The 25,418-nt window shown below is 34.8% G+C and overlaps 1 protein-coding gene across 1 annotated transcript in view; it reads right to left on the bottom strand.

Moving 5' to 3' along the window:
• The window catches only part of LOC149690170 (gamma-aminobutyric acid receptor subunit beta-like), a 124,711-nt gene that overhangs the window by 17,923 nt on the left and 81,370 nt on the right, over positions 1–25,418 (bottom strand). Inside the window, exon 5 of the mRNA XM_089869696.1 lies at positions 13,577–13,659. Coding sequence (XP_089725822.1) covers positions 13,577–13,659 — 83 coding nt within the window. The remainder of the gene's footprint in view (positions 1–13,576; positions 13,660–25,418) is intronic.

Raw genomic sequence — 25,418 nt, 5'->3', positions numbered from 1 at the left:
AGTTCATTAAGACCATTACTAAATTAAAATTTTATATCCAGATAAAATTCAATATTCAATCATATTTGATTGATCAAAAAAGATTGGATCAGCATTTCATCAAAATAATTTTATGCTTGATAAATATGAATTTAAGATGCAAATGATATTCAACCGCCAATAACAATTAGATCCAATTAAGAGCTTCAAAACCTTTTTAAGGCTAAGTGAAATATTTTTAACTAAATTAATTAATAAATAAAGGGTGAGGAAATTAAAGCGATAAATAGGTAGATTAAATGAAAATGACTCAGAATGACTAGGTAACTAAATATGAATAAATGCGCAGTGATTATGGCCCTTAACAGCATCTGGTTCTTCCCGAAGAAACATACGTTATTTCATTTCTACCTTTTTTGACAGATTGTAGTGTTAAAGGTAGGGTCTGATTTGAAGTAAAACTACCTAGGCTGATTTCGCAAACATTCCAAGACATTTTAAGGTTTAACAGAGAAAAAACCAGATTCTGCAGAATAAAAACCTAAACGAAACACAAGAAACTCCATGTAATTTATTTTGCTTTTCGGGAATCGAAAAGAGGATAGAAAATTTCCCATCAGAAAATACGTAGAGGGAAAAAAGAGCTAGGCCTAAGCCTAAAATGAACTCTCGACTACAACTAGTTTGGGTTTTGCCTTCTTCACACGGACAACCTCCTAAAAGAAATCTACTCTCCAGTTTCCTTCAGCCTCTTTGCAATTCAAATGAACTCTCCGAGTTCCTGCGTCGAAGCTGGTAATAAAATGAAACTTCATGTACACTGTACACGTAAAGAAATAGAGGTACATTCTTTGAAGTAAAGAAGTCACAGGCTTAAGCTACTTTTAAAACAGAAAAAGCATTGGCCTATTATCTGAGCCCCATGTGATTTGCAAATCCCTATAGAAACGCGAACACTACGAATTTTAATTTGTTTTGTTCAAAGGTAGGGAAAACATTGTTGGAAAGGGTCTTGTATAGCTCTCCAATGGTACAGTTCTAAAAATTAAGGGTCTAGTTATTGAGAGAAATTAGAAAGTATAAGCTTTGTTTGGCTAGAAGACGGCAAACCTAACCCCATTGATCATGAAAAGCAAACCTAACCCCATTGAGCATGAAAAGAAAAATTAACCTATTGAGCATGAAAAGCAAACCTATTCGAACCGTTATCCTATCCAAACCTAAGCCTAAGCCTAAGCGTAAGCCAACCAAGCCAAACTTAACCCTAGGATAATCCAATCTATGCATAGCACAAATATTTTATGGGAGTGGGCTGGCCGTCTTATCCCTCTTATTTTCTTGCTTTTCGAAATTCATACTATTTAGAAATATGAACTAGGTATACGACACAAACGTTCTAGAATTGTTCACAGCTTAAAACGTTGTCAGTGTATTTCTCAATCAATAGCATCTGCATTTATCAATCAGTCTAAAGCTTTTGAAAAGAACGTCTAATGAATATGTTGATTCATATTTAAAACAATAATTTTGCATTATGTACAGTGTAAGTAAAATTCCTCAATTGAATTGCTTTTAACCTTAAATTATTCAGATCATGAATCGAATATTTGAAATCGACCTTCTTTGCGACACAGACATTAATATAAAAGGAAAATTACCTAGATTGCTCAAGTCATCGCTGAAAAGCAGCTTCAGCGACATTATCACATTAAACCCTACACCAAATCGATCTCTTCATTAATTTAAAATCTTTAGCACGTGAGGAAATTAAAGCTCTTTCACCTTATCCTTTCATAGAATTCGATTCCTATACTTCGACTAATGCACTTCCGATGTAGCTCGGGTTTAGCTACTAAACAAATCCCCCATTCCTTATCCCTTTCTAGATATTTGTTTGGGCTCCTTTGTCCTATTTTTAACATTAAGGCAAGGAATATTCGTATTGTGTTATTTATAAAGATCGTATTTTATCCTCGGAAAATATTTCGATATAGAAATATGAAAAAGCTCGTCGCAAAGTCTTTCATAGAGTACACGGTTGTAAGATAGTGGGCTAAGATAAATGAGTCTCTTTTAATAGATTTATCTCGAAAGGTTGTATCTACAACTTGGTTCACGAATGAAGTTGAGATATATTTCATGTAAAGGGTCAACGTCAGTTATGATGAATCAAACGCGGAAGTATTTCTTTGTCCATTGGTCCAGTCCGAATTAATATTAAAGTGGTGTACTATATGTCTCGGTTCTATTAACAAAGCCTGATTCCCAGGCTTGTTTATTATTCAGTTTAGAAACGCTGATACGGATGAATATGACCCATGTATTAACAATGACCTACATTACCGTACGTAAAATATTTGTAAAGCATTCATAAAGAATATATCAATCAAAGTACGCGCTCTCTCTGAGCCTAGGAAGCTAATTCTATGCGATTTTCTAGATTTCAAATTGCTTTTAATATTTTTATCCAAAATCGGAGAATGTAAATCAAAATTGTGGGTCTAATGTTTCCGCAATTCTTTCTCCTTGGCTTATATTTTGGTGACGTTCTTTGCTCCTAATGGAGGCTAGAAGACGGTAACCTAACTTCCTGTTTGAACCTAAGCCCAACCTAAACCGTAACCTAACTCCCTGATTCAACCTAAGCCCAACCTAAACCGTAACCTAACCTAAAACTAACCAAGCTTAAACAAAACCATAAACCAACCTAATATTAACTGAACTTTCACACCTTTGGCGGACGGCGCATGCTTACTGGAAAGTTGAATAAAATAGCTATCACAGGTCGGACTTCTTGGTGCCCTATCAAAGTCATTCTAAATTAAGAAAAACAAAGCAAAATGAAGCAAAGATTCGTAGAACCCGAGTGGTTTGAAAATCTTGAAATCTACGAGGATTCACCTTATTATTTCATAAATTGTTTTTAGTTTAACACATCTGCGTGAACTCTAATATTTGTTATACAAGATAAAGAAACCACGCCTTAACGTTAGAGACATCACTCTTCTCCCTCAAAATTACACAGTTACATCGCGGAAATAAAGGGGTTTAATTTTAAGGTACGGATTTCGGGATTTTCAGATTTTGACGTGAGATTTCGGGATTTTCAGATTTTGACGCGAGACTTCGGGATTTTGAGATTTTTAGGGTAAGATTTCAGGATTTCGAGATTTTCGAGAGAGATTTTCATGTCCGACACCTCGGCTGGGCTAGTGCACAATTTTCTGACGCATCGTACTGAAGCAGACGACAATAGGCCTTTACAGAAAGTTCTAAAGGAATTATGGGTACTTGGCCCCTCTTGTAGTTGAAATTGAGTCAGTTCAGTTCAGCCAGTTTTGTGTTATAAAAAACACGCACTGGAGGCAAGATTTGGAGAGATAAAGCAGACTGATAAAATGGTGGGCTTTTTTTACGCGTTTGTTCCTCTAATTAATTAATATTTAAAATAACTTACTCGTTCTCCTGTTTATCCATCGCTTAAATTGGGCTATGGAAGCCTAGGCTTAACGGTTAAGGCTAGTGACGTCACGACAGAGAGAATTTTGGTGACGTATGGCTGTTATAATGCGCAGGCGCGGCGGGACAAATCAACTAGGTGCGCAAGCCGTAAAAAACTTTCTATAAAGGCCTATTCTGCATCTGGCGCCCGACGGCGATTAATTAGAGAAATGACGTGTTTAACTAACGCTAAAAAATTGACTTCGTTTCACCAAGAGAAACTTTTATACTAAAGAAAGTTCCCATGCCGGATCCTCCTTGAATATGGACCCCTAAATCCATGCCTCATTGTATATAAAAAAGGTTATTTAAACAAACCGCTCCATATTTTTTGTCAAATTTCATAAGGGAGAATAGTTATGTTTATAAATAGCAGAAAATATACTTGGTGTTGCAAAAATGATTCTTTCTTTTTAAACATTTTGTTATCCGGGCCATATGGATTGGTTGGTTTTACGGTTGATACCTTTATTTTAATTAGCATTACCTTTCAGTTTCTTAAATGAATTAAAGGGGTCATCCGTAAAAAACTCCAACGACAAAATGTCACAAAACATTTTCGTATCGTAGTCGCTGAAAAGAATTCAACCCCACAATTTTTACAGATATTTTAGAAACTCCCTGTACAAATTCGATTTTTATACATGTAATTAATAATTTTAATTATTTCAGTTATGTTTATGGAAAATGTTTTTGGATATTAATTAATATCAATATACCGAGACATTATAAACTAATTTCCCTCTGTTCTTTCTCTGCACTAGTTACAGGTATTAAGAAAAACATATACGTTAAGCAAACACATCTAATTTTATATGGAAACATTTATTTGCGCCTTTATGATAAAGAATATTCCTATATGCTTCTACTTTTTATTTTATGTATGCTTTTATTTACAGTATAGCTTCTTCAGTTAATACGTCCAAGTCTCCTAGTAAGCAAGGGCGATTAAAGAAGATATATACACAGAAAGTACCCTGGAAAGTGGATATCGTATTTTTGCAAAAGACGTTTTCGATGAAAGGTGCGCGCTTACACTATTCCACCTTTCGTCAAGTTTCAAGTTTTCGAACTCATTCTGGCCCTATCCTAGGATGGACTGAATACCCGTAGCCTTTATGTCCAAATGGGTCTATTAATATCTCGAGCCCCGTATACATTGCTCGGCATAAATCCCTGGAAAAGCTCTTCTTATATATTTTAATCGATATTTTTGGGGCAAGCTCGTAAGTCAAGTGTGACCTTAGGAGAAACCGGGGAAACGGGTCTGCTTGGACGCTTTAAGCAGCCAGAAACCTACTCGTTAATCATCCGCGAAAATCCTTACCCTAGCTAGGCTTAACTGAACCCAAAAAAGAAAGGATCCGTTCTAGTTTTCTTGTAAAAGAGGTCAACCTATATGGGAGAGGAAGTTCAGCCCCTTGCTCCAAAAAGAAGTTCTACAATTTATTTTTTAATCCTAATAGAGATAATAATAGTTCATCCTGTGTATTAAAGAATTCTAGCTAAACTAGATGGATTTGCAAGACAATTTATTTCATAAGAATGCATTTGAATTCCAAGAAATTTAGTTAAAATCCAAAAACATGTTTACATGATCTTTCAATTAAAGGGTATGAGAAGCTTCGTTTGAAAAACCTCTGATTTATACAGCAAAAGATAGAATTAATTACTGTAAATTCAAAAATATCAAGCTTTTAATTCTCCGATTTCTGGTTGTTTGGCAATATGCATTTGAAAATGCTTCATATGAAATTATTTGAAATCCACTTTTTAAGAAAGGCTAAAACGTTTTCCTGTTTTTGACGTCACACACGCGAGATGGTGCCACTATCACCGTTATCAGACCCAGAGTTTAGACAGGGGAGAAGCTTGGACAAAGCTCGAGGCGCGTATAGGATTCCCGCGCTTTTTTTCTCAACGTCATAGTGATGTCATAAAACAGACGAACAAGCTCGACCTGACAAAATGATTTATACATATATCGAAACTGAGTTTTCGTGATTTTCTAATGGATTTTAAAAATAGAAACCTTGGTTCAATTATATTAAAAACTTGATATTTTGAAAGTAGAGACTTGAAAGTGTAATATAATACCACTTTCGTGCTAAAATATGATATGAAATTGTAAATTCCCATACCCTTTAAGGCTATATTTGTAGTAACTGTAGATATTACGTTCGCTTTACACGGTGTAAAAAATTTTGGGTGGGTAGTTAACGACTAGCAGTTTCTGACAAGACGTTAATTACAAGCATCCGTAAATCCAATATACAAAGTGTTTCTGATAAGTCAGACATAAATTAAGAGGATGTTCTTTGGTCGAGTTTGAGTCGAAAATGTAATTTCTATGATATTTCACGATCCGGACTAGTAATTTCGAGCTATGATTGGAGTGTTTTAGGAATGACCCCTTAATTAAATTAGAAATCATTGTCTTTCAGTTTCTTAATTGATTTTAAGAGGTCATCCTTAAAATACCCCAAAACATAACTAGACAACAGTGGCCTGGAAGGCAAATTGACAAATTACATTTTGGACTCAAAATCGCCCAAAGAACATCCCCCTTAATTTATGGCATACTTATCAGAAACACACTGCATATACTACGCAATTTAGAAGCATTCCATAATGAAATTATTTAGTTGGAGTACTGTGTAAAACAAATGCAATAAGCCGTAAATTCAATATATTGCGGCCTAGTTATCTCTTCAAAACGTTTATCTAACTTATTTTGCCGCCTATTTGCCAAGATTGTAGTTAATTGAAAACCTTTCTCATCGAGCATTCACAAGATCATTTTCGCAACGTTTTTAAGCATCGTTCTGCTTCGTATGTGAGTTAATTTCACAAATATATAGATATTGATTCAAATACAACGCAATATCTCGTAAAGTACTCATCCTTCAATTGCTCAGCAATGAGTTTACTACAAGTTCATTTATGACTCTGAATAATTACCAGAGGGCGTAGTTTTCGAAAGAGTTTCGCTCGCTCAAATTAGCCGGTTGACCCTATGCTAAATGCAGACTTAATGTGAAAAGCTTATGCTAAAATATATATTAATTCGTTGAAGAGCCTAAATGCAACATTAAAAACCATCCAACTGAATTAACCTTATATTATAACACTTCTAATTAAAAGTTTTATTCGTGGAAAATGTAATACCAGTAAACCTTCCATCCATTAAGCAAAACTTTAGATCATACACTGTCCGTTAATTCGAATTAAGAAAAGTACTTTTGAGCTCTAGAGGAAATTAGACTCGAAACGCATGCACTCCGCGTAAGTAAAGTAGAGTTATAGTTAGAGGAGATCTAAATTCGGATAATTACCCTGGCAGCAAAACCTCTTTGATAGATTATTCATTCTTATTGAAGGAAGACAGGCCTAAGCGCTAAGCCTAATTCCTAGGCCTCGTCTAGAGTCCCATGAGGGGCGTTTCAAAAGCTAGAAGAGTGAACTGCGAAAGAGGGAGACGGTAGCGGGATTTGCCTGGCAGAAAAGGGCATTAAATAGAAGTAACGCGATTACACAAGACGATTCGAAACCTTTTTGAAACGTATTGGAAATTTGGAAACGTAAGGTTTGGCTTTTAAAAGCAGAGATATTTTATATGAAAATGCAATCTCTATTCTTGAAAATGTGTTAGGTCTTTCTGAAGAGTTTCGAAACGGTTTCAAAATGCCTCGTAAAACGAGGCTTGAATGTGCTTTGAAAAGAGTGTCACCGGCACTTTATGATAAACTAGATTTTCAAAAACTCTATTCGCAAAAAGAACCGTTTTTTTTTTCTACTCATCAGAACTGATTCTTAATTAAACATCATATCGTGAAGCTCAAAATTAAAATTAAACTTTGATGTTCCATTAAACGTCTCGCTTAATTACGTTACAGTTCAATTATAATTACATAACATACGTAATGATTTCAGATATCTACAACAGTTTAAAAAGATAAGATGCTGACCCAAAAACGTCTACGAAAACATAGTACCCCTGACGTTCTTCACTTAAGTTAAATTCAATTTACAGGAGAAGAATCAATTGAAAATGAAAACTCAAATGCACCTGCGTTTTTCCTCGCACCAAATATGAAAAGAACCTTCGTCTAGAATCCTAGACGCTTTTAACAAGATTTTTCGGTAGAAAGGGATCTTAGAAATTGAACTAAAATTGCGTACGAAAGCGAGTAGAGCCGAAATTGAACTAAACCCGCGGCGTCTTTTATTTCTAACAAGAATAGCGCGAGAGACACATTTTATATATTCAAACACGTAGAAGTATTTGAAAATTTCAACTCTATCTTTGTTATTTTAAATAAGAAACTGCCACTTCATGGAATTTGTTAAACATACAAAAATAACAAAGATAGAGTTAAAAAACACCATATGTCCCAAATTTAATAACTTCGATTTGAAAATTTCAACCTAAAAACGTTGACGTATTGTATAGTTCTCACTAAACAACTACTAAATAAATGATTGTCCGGTTTTATCGCTTCTTTATTTCAATTACACAATTTCTTAACTAAATATCAATAGGATGCGATTTGGCGGTTTGTTTAATTTTCTTCAGCAGTTTCAGGGGACCTAATGAATAGAGATGGGCCAGTTTGGACTGATACCGATATATCGGTTTAGCCAAATATCGGTACCGATACCGGTATCGGTCCAACTCTACTAATGAACTCAAGATTTTATTAATCCAATCTGCGTTGCCTAAAAACGTCGTTCAATAGAAAAGGCCTCGTCAATGGATTGGAATTTTAAAATGCCCTCAAAATTCGAAAGATTGAAGCGCTTCGCGTTATTATACTTCTAAAATTTTGGAAAGAGATAATACATCTTCATATTCGTATAAATAGCTAAGCCTTATTGATCGAGAAAGAGCAGAAACCAGGAGAAATTCTCTCGACGAGAAAATAGGAAACCGAAAGAGAAGCGGTCGTGGAAAGCTAGATGATTACCCTAGAGAGTAGGTGAGGTAGGAGCAACGAGTAAAGATACTTCTTGATTTGAAAAGAAGTTTTCTCAAATGTGTAAGTTCGTGGTCTAGGGTGAATTTTTAGCTCTGGTATTACCAGAAGTACGAAATTAAAAGTGAAGATTCAGAATCTAGCTGCATTTAACATTAATTTGAAAAGTCAAAAGTTAAGAAACGATTAAGGAGTAAAAAACCAATAAATGGCAGCCGCATATATCATGAGATGTATAAAGAAATTAAAATATGTCAAATTTAATTTCATCAAACCATCTTGATTTACTATAGTTCAAAACGATTGCTTAACGTATTTATAGGGACTTCAAGTTATGGATTTTAACTCTTCTTGTTTATACCTCTATTCAAACTTTGCTAAAATCTCGTATTGAAAAAGTCGCGTGGGAAGAATTTTTCATCATCTTATTTGTTTTCTTTCATTTCCTTAGTTTTCCACCATCACATTTAAATCTTCAATTTTCGTTTGCCAACTGAGCTTAAGTAATATTTCTATTATTAGCTCAAAAAATCTTACCAATAGCTTGTGTTGAAAATTTAATAAAATAGTCTGTATCACAATAAATACTGTTGATGAAAAATAACTAAATGGATAAAAAATAAATGAAAATCGCCTAGGCTGATTTTGAATTTTTAAATACTATTTTCGTTAATACTCACAATCCATGTGATATATAAATTATTCTTAACTTTAAGATTGAAATCATGTGATATTTTATTAACTTGACATACCTAGTTTTCAACTATTGAGCATTTTAAAGGTACGAGCGAGAAAAATCTCGAAAAAATGGTGTAGTTCTGCGGCATCCAATCAGTGACATACGTCAGACGAAACGAAAGTGTCTGGTTTCTAAAGTTTAATAGTCACGTGATAGTGATGTCATTAGCAACAGTTAAACTTAATTTCTTGAATCTTCCTTAATATTCTAGATAAAAACGTGTTTCCAATTGATATATTCATTATTTTACATTCTCTTTCGATTCAAAATGTTTAGATTCTAGCCTGAGTATCCCTTTTAAGTTTCAATATAAAAATAGGATTCAGTTTCTTCTGGTTCAAGAAAATAGGAAAAAATAATTTATAGAAATAGACAAGTTTTATTTTAACTCTTTGAAATATTAGTATTAAAGTTAAAAACTCGATTTTAAAATATCAGCATCAATAAGAGATCCACCTTATATTCCAGACATTATTGGCAATATACTTTTTAGTAAAAATGAGAAGATTATCGAAAAGAGATGAAATAGCAACGAAAAAGTGGGATTCACAGATTATTAATAAGTTTAATGTTTACAGCTAATGAATAATTCATCTAGGATAAGTTTGCTTTATAATTCTAGGGCATATTTGTGATAATTTCCTTTCTGAAATGAAATTTCGCTTCGTGTTAGTGAAGTTCTTTAATTTTCAATGAGGAATTGCATTGCCAATGCAAGTTCTACTTCTCTACTTTTCAAACAGGTTTTAATAAAAAAGTAATGCTGTTTAAATAGGATACGTGGGTGATATAGCTGTTTGAGATGAAAGGTTGTACGAAAATCTTCCCATCTACACTGAACATGTATAATAATAAAAAAAGATTCCAGATTAACTCTTTCTATTCAATACTGGCAAAGCAAAAACATCTAGATTACAAAAAAATCTGGTCAAGTAATATTCTAACCACAAAGAAAATTTTCTTGGTCATGCGCTATCTCAGCTTATAATAAGCACATCAGTTCTTCGGTGACAGTCTATGATAACTTGTCTACCCATTTCTTATAAAATTTAGATTAAATTATTAATTACACTCGAGTCTATGATATATTTTAATCTGTTTTTCATCAAACATGATCATATTTCAAAACTAAAACTATTATTCCACCCAACTAAAAAGTATACTTATGATCTTGAATCCAATTTAATTTTTAATATGGACGTAATTAAAGATTTTTGCTATCTTTGTTTTAAAATGTACAGCCTTTATTGTTTCGTTTTCCTTCAATGTGCATAAGGTTTCAACTGAAATCTGGTAAAAATTACATGAGATTTTGAACTTCCTACAGCCAATCCTTATTCTGTGAATTCTAAATTTTCCGCGTGGGCAGCTTTCAACTGGAATGCATTAACCGTTCATTTTCTTTGTTTTAAAGTTAGAGTTAGATAGAAAATCAAGTGATCTTTTTATGGATTCTTCTACTAATTATAAAGCATTTCTGCATAGTGAAACATCCAGGAAAACGATTTTAAAATTCAAATTAGTTTGAAATTTCATGGATAATTTGAAATTTTCAGCTCCGAACAATCACGTAACGCCACGCCATCTTGTTAACAAAATTCCCGTGGCACGTTTCATGTCTAATGAAATTAAGCAAGAGTTTTATAAAAATTGTGTCCTATGTGACAATCGTGGCGCGAGATATAGAGCATGCCACGTAAGGCGTTACGCGATTGGTCGGAGGTGCTCATTAGGAATTATCCACGAAAACCCAAATTAATTTGAACTTTAAAATCTTACGGTGGTACATCCTATGTGATCAATTATGTAGATTAGTTTTATAATTAGAAGAAGAATCGGTAAAAAATGCCTTCATTTTCTTTTTCACGCACCTTTTAACTAATTGAATTTAGCTGTACTTTTGGAGAAAAAAATTATAGGTAGCTTAAAATATTTCGATGGCTCTATTTAATAGAAGCTTATAAGTGAAGGTTTGTGAGAAAATAGAAAAAAAGGGTTATGAAAAAATGCATTCATAACGAAAGTAGAGACAAAGTGGCAAATAATTACATCTATTACGAATTGAAAAGTGTGAAGGTTTTAAGTTTGAATTAAATTAGATGAGAATCACCCGATTCCTGTATCGAAATGGATAGATTTTAATTTTTAAAGGATTTTGTAGGATTTTACCTCCTTTTTGATGATGTTGTATCTAGGCTAAATTAAAGTTCAAGTAAATTAAGCAGAGGGTCCTGAATGTCTTCGGTTTCAAAAAAACGTTAGTAATACTGTGGAACCCGCAAGTAAGGACTTGTCTCGGCTTATCAATTGATCAAGAAAATGTTACTCCGCGATAGAGACATTCAAAACTGAGGATTTAAATAGTTTGAAATCACGCTGCGTCTAGAGACGCAAGCATTTATTGCTGATCGAAGCTCAAGATCGTAGAAAAAAAGGGTTTTCAAGGACAATGAATTTATTTTTCTCTTTATATAATTTTTTTCCTCTAGTAATAGGTAATTCCCCACTATGGAGACTTATAACGTTATGACAAGCATTTACCAGTCTAGACATTTAAATACTAAAGGCACGAGGGAGCTATATATTACAATACGGTCAGTGAAAGGTCCGCAGCAAACCAACTAGGTCATATAAGAGTAACGTTCACGTTGCCATCAACACGCTAGAAGTAGCGTCGGACAAAATGTTTAATGGTTGGAAAAGGCAATGACGTACAGTTTCGAAAGAATTTCTCGCAGCCCATAACTCGAACTTAAGATCAAGGCCTCGAAAAAACGAGCACAAAAATTACAACACATAAGTTTTCGATATTTTGCACACTAATGGGACTATATGAGACTCGAGTGTTTGTTCTATGTAAAAATATCTCCAACGGCTTCAAAGCATGACAGTAATGTGAATCGGAATTAATAATGCCTTCAACCTAAACTTGCAACTACCAATACAATTTGTTTGTTGCAAAAAATGTGTTCCATCGAACCACAACAAAATACAAGAAAAGATTGCGTCACGCTGACATTATCCCAAATGTTGCTTTAAAATTAGAACGCCGAGTAAATCGGCGCTGAAATTGAATGCGCAGGTAATATTAAACTTTAAATTTTCGTTTGCCTAATAAATTTATGACGCCTGTCTAAAAGATGTTTTGACAAAACGACAAGAGGCGAAGGGCACTGATGATTTAAAAATACAGTGGAATTTTGCAGAAAAGGAATATGAAGAGTAAAATCAAATGATATTTACATGTTTCTTTTCATAATTCAAAGACTTACGTCTAGTAAAACATCCAGGAACTAACTCTAAATAATTTAGAAACTAAATTTCAACGATGGATTAGAAGATGCAGCACCTACGATCAATCGCGTGATTCCCTAACCTTTAAGCCTAGTTCTTAAGTGAATATTATAGATTCCAGACGGTTTTGAAAGGTTCAAACGGGACACGCCCCATTTAATATTACACTCGACGTATAGGTCATATTATATATATTACTCTAATTTACATACTGATGGAATACCACGTAGAATTGTTTCCATGAGTATGGCTTTGTTGATAAGTTATAATTGCGCGAGGATATCTCGAAATAATCAATAACTTACGTGCCTAACATCCCTGTGTGTGAAATTTATAATCCTGTTAGAGAAGTTTGCAATGTAGTCAAGACAGACTAACCTACAACCTTATTTAAAATACGTATAAATCTGATTTTGAAACTTTCGCTGACGAGAAGTGAAGATACTTCAACTGTTATGAAGTGTTAAATTTAAGGGAATATACAGATGCAAGTAGAGAAACAAAATTAGTGGTTGCAAGATCTTAAATTGAACAAACTAAAGTCTTTTATCACCAAGAAAGGACTCAATTTGCGTTGCAATGCTTGACAGAACAGAATAGAAGTGATACCATAGGAGTTAAGGCTCGTTTTCATAGAAGCTAAAAAATTCGAGAACGCTCACGCTTCGCGAGCTTGAATACGCACGGTAACGTATTTTTTTCGAACGTTTCCGCTTTCGCTCGAAATTTTCACGCAACTCGAGCCCATGAAAACGAGCCCTTAGAGGTATTATGACTATTCATTTAACTTCTCTACTGGCGCGTGTTAATGCATATACACCCTAGCGTGACATCTACCAGTTCAGTTCGCCTTCACGAGATTCTCTTAATTTAATTTGTTACTGTCTTTCAGAGGAGAAAAATAAAATTTTCTTCGACGAATTAAGTTATTAATTTAACTAATTCTGTTCTGGTTAGCTCATAAGAATTAAAAAAAAGTTAGGTAAGTTGAGAATCAACAGGAATTCAAGTGTACCGTTCACAATGGTGTAAATCTACACCAAAAATGCAACCCAATAATTACTATTAATGTAAAACGTCAACTTACAGCTCTCGATTTCAATTGTGCACAGCTGCCTGTCCATAGGAAAGTATTGCAAGTCCATAGGGCAGCTAGCCGTCACGGTCAATCTTAAAAGAAAGAAAGTAAAAATTCATTAGGTAATTAGATTAAAGTATTCATTGATTAATATTTTCTGCTCAGAGTCATAAAGAGTACCTTACTTAAATTAATTATTTCAACTACCGCAAACATTATTTATAATAAAAGTTTTTGCTTTGCAATGATATTGAAAGGGAATCGACAATTTAGCACATACCGCTTCAAAGATCCGCGAATAAAGCCAAATTTAAACTGATAATATGCAATATACTTGATTTAATCATATCAAGAATTAAGAGATCGACTATGACCCATTGAATTAGGTCTAAGCCAACATATTACAGATGGCGGTTAGAGCTAAAATCGCTCGGCTAAAATGGACATTGTTTTGATATAAAAGTCCTCTGACATCTTGAAAGAGATGTAGCAGAAACCTCCATACCTATAACTTTCCAGTGTATACCCTAACCAACTGCAACGAAATCCCCCCAGCATGGCCAGCGTTGTGGTAGGGCTGTACGGTACGGAAACGTCAATGACGCCCCCCTCTGTCTTAAAAAACGAAACTAGTTCGCCTACCGAAAGTTGGAGCCTGCACAAGGTGCACTACATGGGGGACTTTCATTGTCACTTCTTCCCTGCTGACAGGTGGAGCGATAATTGTATCTTTATTAGGTTGATATCAATTCCCACTATAACCTTTTAAAGTAAACACTGATATTGTTTTCCACAATACTATGACTCCGACACACAGAAAATATTAGAGCTTTACGTTTCGGTGCGTGCAACAATTTAGCGAATAACCTTGAGCCATTTCAAGGGCATCTCGATTCAAGGGATATAACGTACGGAAAGGTAATATATGTACTCGCTTTCAATAAGCAAGATCAGATCTGATATAGCCAGTCCCTGGGTCGAAGACAGTTTCAAATCCCCCGTATAAAAAACAGTTCACGCTTCTACAACTAGCGGAATCGCATCAAAATATTTGGGAAAGAAAACTTATATTTCCTAAGCACCCTGGATAGCAGAATAATAAAAGCAGTATCGGAAAAAGTCTCACAAAACTTTGGGGGGTTTTTTTTGAGTAAAAACAGCGAAAAATGGGGAGGCATTATTCTATACATTTCCAAGCGGAGCCTACCATAGTGAAGCTACAACTGAACAATTTCGTAAACTTAAGCGTCGCAGGATAGACTATGCTTGAACCAATTGTAAAGTTAGTTTGAAATGAACTATAAACTTTATTTTCTATTTGGTTTGCCAAGCGTTGCCACCGAATTTTTTGGTTTAGTCAGAAGTGCAAGTATATAAACCTGAAGTTACCTTTACATAACAACTAACAAATTTCAATATCTTAGATTTACAGCAGGCAAAATTACCACCGACATGAATATTTTCGAATAAATGAATTTCAAACGGTTCAAACTTAGAAGCTACTATGGGAAATGTTGCTATGTCTAATTAACAGAAATAAAAATGGAACCTGACAAACAGAAGAATTTTCTTTGTTAGTACTACCACCATTACATTTTTTCACTTGACTAGAATTTGGATCTACTCAACAGCAACCAGCATAGAAAATCATGTACCTTCACATTGAGGCAAATACAGTCAACCGTTATGTTATATTAATCAACATTTACGTCATCGCTTCGCGATACTTTATTTCTGAAATATAGTCCATAATATTGCGCTATCCCCTATACTTTCTACTTTCAAGTACAGTGTACACGGACCTTTTCGACAATGGATTGTCCGCAACTGATCATCTTGGCAAATTTATTACTAGTTAACTCTGCCATAGAATACGCTCACAGCTACCATAGAATTGGTCTCCTCTGGAAGCTCTACATTTCTCTGTTCTGGTATCATGGGATAAAAAGGGGTTTCACAGACTTTGGATACGTTGCCAAGTGACCATGATATTCCACAATATAAGAAATCGATGAGGCCTTGCCGCATAGGCAATCGATAGTACGCTGGCATCAACATTCATCCTAGCTGTCACTTTTGCGCCAAGCTAAGACTTAACGCTAGGGTATCAGAGCGTTAAGGGACCCGTAGGAATACCCGAAGAGAAAAAAAAGGCAAAAAGGAGAATTGGGTACTAGGTCCTGGATGGCTTACATCCATAGAAATTCTTTCAGTCCAAAGGAATTGCTAGAATTCTTTATGGAAAGGCTGACAGTCTACTAGGATAGTGCGTACGTAGCTTGGCTTGTAGGTGCTGAAGCACTGAAACTTGAAATGCTTTCTACAGTATCTTTCATTAAGATACTTTATAGTCTTACGATGTGTTTAGGGTCATATTAGAGGGCGATGCATTTTTTTTCACTTGGTTGTTATTGTTATATTGAAGGATTATTTGCTCATTTTGTTTTTAGGTAAAATAAAATAGATAAATGGACTGCTTTTTATACTAGATGGACGATGGTAATGAAAAGTCTGACTACATAGTAAATCTACAAATGTGTTATATCCTGAGATATTGCGAGAAATGTTGAACACACAAATGGGGACACACTCAGATCTGTCACAAATAATTGAAGCGTAATACCTTATTGGGAATATTTTAATGACATTAAAGCAATTATTATTTAGAGCAACTATTAAAGTAAAAACAAGCAATCCTGTGTACTAGTGTGTCTTTCTACACCCTATTTTGAACAATATTCTACTTTTTATGACCAGTTATAATCTTCTTAAAAGGTATAGACCCCCACTAAAATCTGATTGAAGGTAAGGGGAAGGTCTTAAAACTTTGATCAACCTCCCGCTCCTCCTTCTTAGGGTTTCATTGACTATTCACATTGGACAACCCGTCTACGCGTTCAGCACACATAAGAGATAACTTGTTTACATTTGGGTTCGACGCGCATAGCTCAATGGGTTCTAAATTAATATATATTATGCATGACGTCATGGGTAACGGTTTCTAGCCCTCCTCTCCTTTAAATCAACCAGAAAGGGCCAGAAAATTGCCTGTTAAAGATTCCAAGTAGAAGACATCTATGAATAGATCACTGATCTCAATGGATTTATCTGATCACAATAATTTCGCTACGATAATGCGTTAAAGCTTTTGCCCAAAAGTACCTTGGTTCGTAATACAGGAATAACTTGTAAAGGAAACGCATGGTACGTTACGTTTCCGAACGACCTACAAACTGATAGATCAACTTACACAGAAACTTTAAAAGTTGGCAATATACCATAACAGCCAGCCTAAATCCCATTTTGGGTTGATTTTTTCTTTCATTTTTTCGGATAATTCGATATCCTTACTGGGGTGGGGAAAAAGGGCTGCAAAGTGGAGCAAAAGTAGGTCAGATATCGTTGGCTTTTGAGCGAAAACCATTTTTGAAGTTACGCTGCAGGCAGCAGTCAAAAAATGAAGAGGCTTAAAGTTTAGAGGCCGGGCTTCTTTCTACCTATGAATACGTAAATCTAAGAATAGAGGGGATCCATTACAGAAATAAAGGGATTTTTTTCTTTTCTTTTGAGGAGCGAAAACTGGAAGCGAAGGAGAAAAGGGGATCCAAGAATGACTTAGAGATGGAGACGGGATGCCGCTCCCAAAGAGCATCGAAGCTCAATCAGGGAGGAGTAGAAAAGGAGTTAAGTTTGTTCCTTCTTGTCATGTGGTTTACTGTTAGTATAATGAGTTACTATTTTGCACCCTCTTTCGAACATAAAATGTACCATTTTTAAATAAATATCGTGCTGATGCGCAACAACAGCCAACGGACTCTTCTTTTTTTCGTTATCAAGATTCTCACGAGATGGCAGTTTGTAGTGAAAGTTTGCGGGAACTGCGGTTCCGTATGCCACGTGATAAGCAATATGTCTTAAACTGGTTCCCAGATCCGAGTCAATAAAGGTTTTCTAGAATCCATGAGATTGATTTTTATGTTAAAAACTTTAGCTTGAAATTCCGGTTTAAAAGCGCTAAATTTAGTGGCATCATAGCCTGGAACGACCATTACATCTATAGAATGGCATTTAAAAACATTATATCATATCTTAAAAACTTATTTTGAAACCACGTTAATTTTAATTTAATCTTATGTAACTAACGGATTCATTTGTAAAGGTTGTTCCAATAAAAGCTTTTCATGATTATTATTAATCAAGTTATCCAACATCCCCCTTTCTCTGGTTGTGGGAGTTAAGATTCACTGGTGTTAGTCTGAAAAGAGCTTACAATTCGTCTCCTTTTCGACTCCTCCCTGTTTCCAAGAGCATCGACGCTCAATAAAGTATTCCGAGTTTTCATGATAAAATATATGTAGAACTCTTTATTTTTTTATATCCTGAAGCAAATGGCTTTAAGAAATGGCGTGTGACTCTACGTAAAGGTTAGTGAGCCAAACGGGAATATTTTAACGGTAATCTTCCCTACATTTTGAGTAGTTTAAAATTGTACGGTTGAAACACCATCATCTCACTTTCATTCGTTGTTCTATGGCTTGTTAGGATGAAATTCTCTCACATAAGGAGGTACACATAAATAAGAACTACTGTTTCACATTCTGATAATTATAACATTGCAAATTGCGTAAATCTTTGTAATTGAACTAAGTGGTCACGATACGTAGATGCGTGCGAAGAAAACTCGTAAATTTGGGAATTCATAACAAATCAAATGACCGTGAAGCAAATCCACATCACGCCTTCCAAAAACTGATTAAAAAAATAATATTTGTTTTAAATATATTTCAAAACGTTTAAACAGAGTTATTCAAATAAAACTTAGATAATTAATTTTAAAGAATGTCAACTCCTTTCACATTAAATTATCTAAAGTTTTTCAGATTAGTTTGTGGTATTTCGAGATAATTTAGACATGCGACATTTCTTCTTTCTTTTCGGACATAAAAGCGAAAGGAGAATCGTTTTTAACCCATTTCAGTATAAATAGCCCAAGGATAGAATTCAAAACCTAAATGCTAAATTGTATCATTCAATAAATATAAACAGTTAAGTTTTAAAATTGTAAACAATAAAAACCGAACCGGTCTTTTGTGACTGGCCAAATGAAAACCATCATGCAACAATCAAAAACACACTCACACTAGAAAATTCAACGTTATGAAAGTAAACAAAATAATCATTAAATTTCCACCATCAAAAACCATAAGTTCATAAGATATGTTCCATAAGTTTGTCACTGCTTACTGGAGTGCTTGTCATGAATTGACGTAGATCATAGGTTCTCGTAAAGCGACGCCTGGTGAGGCGCTGTCAAAGGCTTAGTACAGACTTATAGGAAAGATGGACTGCTAAACCGCCTGAAGTCAATTCTCGCTTGTCGTTCTCGAACTATAGTTCTCATCAAGTCTCTTGCATTACGAAGTATAGGAAGTGTTATACTTATGGAAAATATCTAATAAACTTATGCAGAAACTAAAAAAGAACTTCCAGCTCAGTCTCTTACATTCAAACCTTTGCGTTTTAGAGTATAGAAAAACACAATGTAGAGGAAAAGAAAAAAATTGGTGCTCGTAACACATTTAGCTCACGAAAGAACTTTCATATGCACCACGCACTTTTAACGAAAAAGGCTACACGCAAACAGCGTATCAAGATGATGACAGAAACAAAACTACAGCTCAAAGGAGGGGAGAAACTGTTGGTACATGCCACTTTCCCAAAATTATTTAGGCTTACTTTTCCGATACATTTAATCTATAGATTTTCCGCGCTTGCCGAGATTAAATGAATAACAATTTAAAGGTATAGTGGCCAATTCTTTCTAAGGTTTGAAGTATTTTGATACAAATGTGTCTGGACTGCAATTATGGAGATCAAGAAAATGAGTACATCTTTTGATTTAGTACAGTTTGATCGTCAAAGGTCCGACGTCAAGACATTGTTAGATAAATTTAAATTATGTTGGCTTGAACTCTCACACCTTATAATTAAGGAACCCAAGTGTTGCGACTTCTATCCCAACATAAGAGCTTGTGAAAACGGAACATTTAGAAGAACAATTAGATAGTTAAACAGCAAGCGATAGAAATGATTTTACCAACATACGCAATTATTAAAGTTAAGTCTCTTAATGATAATGTACAGCAAGTGAAAAAAAGGTATATCGGATCGTTGTTCAATAATGATTGTCTAAAACCGTGAATCGTCCAGTCTTTCATTGGTGGGAATAGCCCTGAACATGTCCAATACATTAAATAACATTTCACCCAATCCCTAAAAGCCTTACACTAAATCCAAAAACGGGGACTTATCTTAGTGGCTATATGGCAAATCTTTCAATCGGAAAGTCCCTCTGTGGAGTTTCCACTCGGGCGAGTTATCACTCACGGACGAAAGTAGCGCGAGAAAACCCTGTTCCGGAAAAATAAGATTTCTGACTAGTACCGTTTCCCATCGGGTTCACGACAACAGCGCGGTCTGAAGAGAGCGAAAGAGCTTCTTCGCCGCCGAGCGAACATAGCGTTGAGGGAGTCATTACGATCCCTAAGACAGATGGCTCGTCAATGTGCCCACCAAAAAGGAGGAAGTCGAGCCTTTCAACCCAGCCATCCTTTCTCTTAAAAGGAACTACAAACCCTAACATACATTTCCCGCCATTTCCATTGCGCCAAAAATCCAAAAACCCAGTGTGCTCTAAGCATTCAACTTCAAACTAATACTTGTAGCATTTTCTGGCCTTATTTTTCCCATAGGGACAGGCCTTGGGTGGTGGCGAGCTTCGAGTCTTGTCTGATGATACGGGCTCAATGTTTATTCAAGTACTTTGCTTTCAAACTCTTCAGGGAGCTAATGGCAGGGACAGGCTAACAGCTTTTCTGAATGTTGATTACTAAATTGAAAAAGATAGCGCTAATGCTTATTTCCATGCATAAAATCCTTACATATATATAAAACAATTTTGGTCTAAAAACTGAGTCATGATTTAAAACCTTCATACTGCGCTGAATATTTCTTAACAAAAGTATCTAGAATACATTCCTTAAATAAAAAAATGGTTCTTGGATTGAAATATCGAAGACACATATACAGTCTTTCGTCAGATCTAATTAAGCAGACTTCACGGTGAATATAAGTTTCCACAGAGTTAACAAGGGAAGAGACAAACGTATCCTTAATGCTTTAGAAATAATAAAATGTACGAAAATGAAACGCAAAAAGCACCGAGTATTAGTTTTGTTTGAAACGTGAAGTAGCTTTAGATACAAGAACACAAAGAACTAATGTTCTAGCCGTTAAAATTAATTTTTCCTGAGAGTTTCTATCTCTAGACATAACGGAGGGACAAACTTTAGAAACGAGGCGAAAGTTTTAAGGAATGAGATATTTTGTTAGAGTTGGATAAGTTTTATATATCTTAGAAAATGAGTTTTCGGGTAATTTATAGCTGGACTTAAAGGCGCGGACGAGAGCGAAGAATGGCTTGCTGGTTTTGGATGTCATCTACTTTCGTCCTCGTAAAGCCGAAAGGCTCGCAACATTATTAGATGTAAGAATTGTTCATTTACAAAAGTCGCAACGATGTTAAATATGACCCGGGGATATTATTTTCACGAGATTTTGAGAGCATCTGCTATACTTCGTTTATGAGCCAATGCACGCATTGTTTGAACTATTCCATGATAAACTTTCAGCCTTAAGCCTTTGGGGATAATTTGAGAGAAAGTTATTTAGTCGAGTTCAAAATATATTAATATTGATGCAAATATGAAAGGAAAAACAGCCTCGAAAGTGTAAAACTAAAACAATTGAAGTTTGGGCATGAATGAACGGAACATCACACAAAATAATATCCCTGATGCTCCAGCTATTACAAGATTATTTGGTCTCTAATTAAGTTTACAAAATTAAAATTAAATATTCTTAATTTCGGCATGTATTACTTTTTACTTCTATGTCTGATGATTTCTTCGAGAGTGTGTACAATTAAAGTTTGGATCGTTCTCCATATTTAACCTCAACTAACCGATTTTTTTCAACACTGAATTAAACTGTTGAGAGAGACAGAATTTGAGACTTCATCGTCTTAAATAGTGGTTTACCACCAATTTAGATGCTATCCTTTTAATAAAAATAATGAAAATTTTTAATTCTTGTTTTTGGCGTACCAAAACTACTACAAATTTAAAAGGATTCTTCGGGGTTGAATTTTTTCTTTTGTAATCGAAAGAGTGTATAAAATATAAATACGTCAATAGGAATCATGTTTTTATCTGCAATATTAACGAAGATATAAGCAATTACGTTTTTGATACGCACACTGAGCGTTAGGCTTAACCGGGAATCACTGGGACTACCCTATAGAAGAATCCGTTAGATGGTACTAGTCGCCTTAACCGTGCACATATTGGTGACCAAACCTATAACCATAACACTTCAATACATAAATTTGGGTCTGCCCTAAGGGCTAATCGCCATTCTCTCTAAAAGACAAAATTGAAAACACTTGTGCGCCATCTTCCATTTCAAGTTTCTTCTCTAAACCAAAATAAGAACGCAAGTCTTACTGCTTTGATTTATCCTTTCTATTAATACTTATGGAGGGTACAACGTACTTAAAATGTAACCCATATCTGAATCAGTGCTGCGCAAAATAATCTGATCTGTTACGATAAAAAATATGTTCCTAAACTTATCTTTTTATACAAAAATATATCTCACTATGCTTAACCCTTTTAATCATGTCAGTAAAAGCAAGATTCCTCAAATCAAATTCTTCTTTAAGCGACATAATTAAAAGCACTTTTGAAGGACATTTGTTAACAAGTTAATTAAGATTTAGACGCCCTCATTCCTTTTATCTATGCACTTTTAAAACACATTAGGTCTAAATTTGGTCTACCACGCTAGATCCAGGCTTAAAGCAAAATAGACCTAGACCTATCTGACGTTTAATTAAGATATTTCAAAATCCATTAGAGAAACGCATAGTTCGTGCCCATGAGAGTCTTTCCAAGCGTTCAGCTTTAACAGCGCGTGAGAATTTAGTGTGCCACTGCACTCAAATTTAGAGCAATACAGTTTGTAGAAGGTAATTGCTATGAAAATTAATTCGTTATGAGATGTAATTTAGTATATTTGCTTATTAAGATGTCGCCCATGAAAATTGCAAAGACCATTCACTACTGAACAAATTATAGCGAACAATTCCATAGCCTGCACTTAACTAGCCTACGCGGAACGAATTTCAAGTTCCAAGCATAATTTTTGAATAAGGTCATCAATTAAAATCGGAGGGGATATTTATGGGTACCCTCATCAACCATCTAATAGTAGGCTAGTACTTATTTGATATAAAATTTCTACCGTTGAGAAGTTCGATTATTGAAGTAAAACAAGAAAGTTATCTTATTATTCGAAATTATGTAATATAAGTTTCGAAATCTTTGACTGGTTTGGTTTACTTCCAAATTCCTCATAAACAAGCTGTATATATTCTTAAGAATTTTCTAGAATCACAAAACTGACTCATTAAAATTCAGAGGCTGCCAGCCCCTGAGAGAGTTACTTAATGCTGAATCGCAAATTATATTCAAGTCCCTAGTATGGATTTGTCAGTGGTTTTCATTTCAGCCAATATTACGCCATTAATTTTCAGGTTTAAGAGCCTTAACGACGCTACAACATATCAGCGTCCTAAGAACTGATCATATAATCGCATGAATTCTGAATAAACTGTTAAATCCCCTTTTCCGAGTGGTCTTATTGAGAAAGGTTTATGCATTACTTGCATGAGAAATTGCGATACACTTGTCACTTATTCTTTACTTCAACTTACGTACTTTTGTCTATACGCAGCAACTGGGACAAGGCCTCATGCAGCTTGTAATTACGAACATCCAACCCCTTCTAACCTCACTCTAATGACCTAAGTGAACTTGTATCCAGAGGGAAAACGGGTTCACTAAAACACAAAGAGCTGAAGTCCTAGCTAATCACTCAGAGAACACCATAAATATCCTCGTTACCAATCGGAGTTAACTGTAAGAAAACTCTTACGAAGCAATGTCATCAGTGCTTGAATTAGGACAAATTATGATTGGGACGGACTATATTAAATCATCTTCAGACTCTACGACTCTTAGATATAGGTATCAGTTCACACTCGTTGTCGAGCCGAAACATTAATCATAATTATGTTATGATATTAACATTATGGTCGTAACGCAATATTAAGGACTAGCGAGAGTATCATACTCTTGAGTATCGTTTTGTTTTTAGAGTTTTTACGTCGTGTTCATTTGGGTAATGGACAAGTTGGCATTACTCGGAAAGATATGAGATTGTCATTGTTGATTCTATTTATGTCGTAAGTTATGTAAGTAATATTTAGGCTTGCAATAGTCAAGGTTGACGCAACATTTTCTACTATTTATCAAATTATTGCTGATCATGCAGTCTTATCAACTTAACAGTACCTTCACTGCTTGCTTACAGCTCCAATTACACGAATATCGCTTCGAAAAATAGAATGTTTTATTTTTACCGAAGAAATTGTATATTTAAAGCCAGGAAACCCTTAAGTGGGATTTTACAAATGATCGAAAACAGAGTGATCCCTTGATTAGTAATTATTCTGTCTCTATTGAACGGACTTTCCATACGAATTAAAGTATCATCTGATCATGTGCCACATTTTAAGGTCTGGGCATTTCAAGAGCCTAAAACTCTTCAGTATTAAATTGATGGTTAGTTTGAGTCATGAGCTATCGAATTTGTACTGTTCGACATTCTACAGTAGACATCATTTCTTGATAACAGTTTTCAAACTAGCAGTATACAGAGATATATTTTTGCAACACCTATTTTTAGAATGAATAGAGTTTATAGGGAAAACAAGTTTTCTCTGATTAGATTTGGTATTAGCTACACTTTTCGCATTGAAATTAGGGCGTTCCAAATTAGGCAGGGGTGTTCCATTTAAGGACTGACTGTTCCAAGTTAAGCCTGTAATAAACCTTTTCTAAAACGCATTTTTTATTTAAAAGTATGCGTCACACCTGTCAGATAATAGGTGCAATCGATCGGCAATAGTTCAACCTTAATGTATTGGTCTGCGGGTTCAATACAGTAACTTATTTGGTTATGAAATATCTGACGTTCCAAAAAGTGTGAGCCAGTGTTTCAAGATAAGGTTACGGAACAAAGGGTTGAATTTTGATCATTCACTCATTATAATACACCCTGACAAGTGAGAGCCTTATTCCCATCAAAAGAATTTTGTCCTTTAATCTGAGCTATACTATTTTCTCTAAAGGTCAGTTTCTAGGTTACCTTATGCCTAACCCTACTAAAGCAACTAGACCCCTATCATACTATGAAACCTTACAACAGTCCACATTTCTTAAGTACTAATTCACCTTGGAAAAATTACATTGTGTTTTTTCTGTCTACTTTTCTTAAAGGCATTAGGGTCACTCTTTCCTTGATAACAAAAGCCTCCGCGACTCTTTAGAGTCTGACAGTTGCATGCCGAGTTATTACTCGCTCGCAGAGAATCCAAAATGGGATGAAGATTTGTTATTTTTGTAATTAGCTGACTAGAAACGAGATTCAAGCGGTAATTTTACGCTAAAGGAAACTTAAGGAGACTTTAACATGTTAGCTTCCCTAAGGCTTAAAGCTTCCAAATTCATGACAAAGAAAAGGAAGATTAAACTTTAAAATAAATGTAATTAGAATATCACAAGTAAAATTTTAAGAATCAAGAAAATAGTTACATGATTGTCCCACAAAATTAAGATTAATTCGCAAAATTTACTATATTTCTGGTGAACGAAAATTGCAGTTCAAG

The sequence above is a fragment of the Phalangium opilio genome, unplaced genomic scaffold, assembly GCF_054372755.1.
Source record: "Phalangium opilio isolate 3A_F unplaced genomic scaffold, DU_Popi_V2 ptg000031l_1, whole genome shotgun sequence".
Lineage (NCBI taxonomy): Eukaryota > Metazoa > Arthropoda > Arachnida > Opiliones > Phalangiidae > Phalangium > Phalangium opilio.
This window is presented reverse-complemented; position numbering and strand designations above follow the sequence as displayed.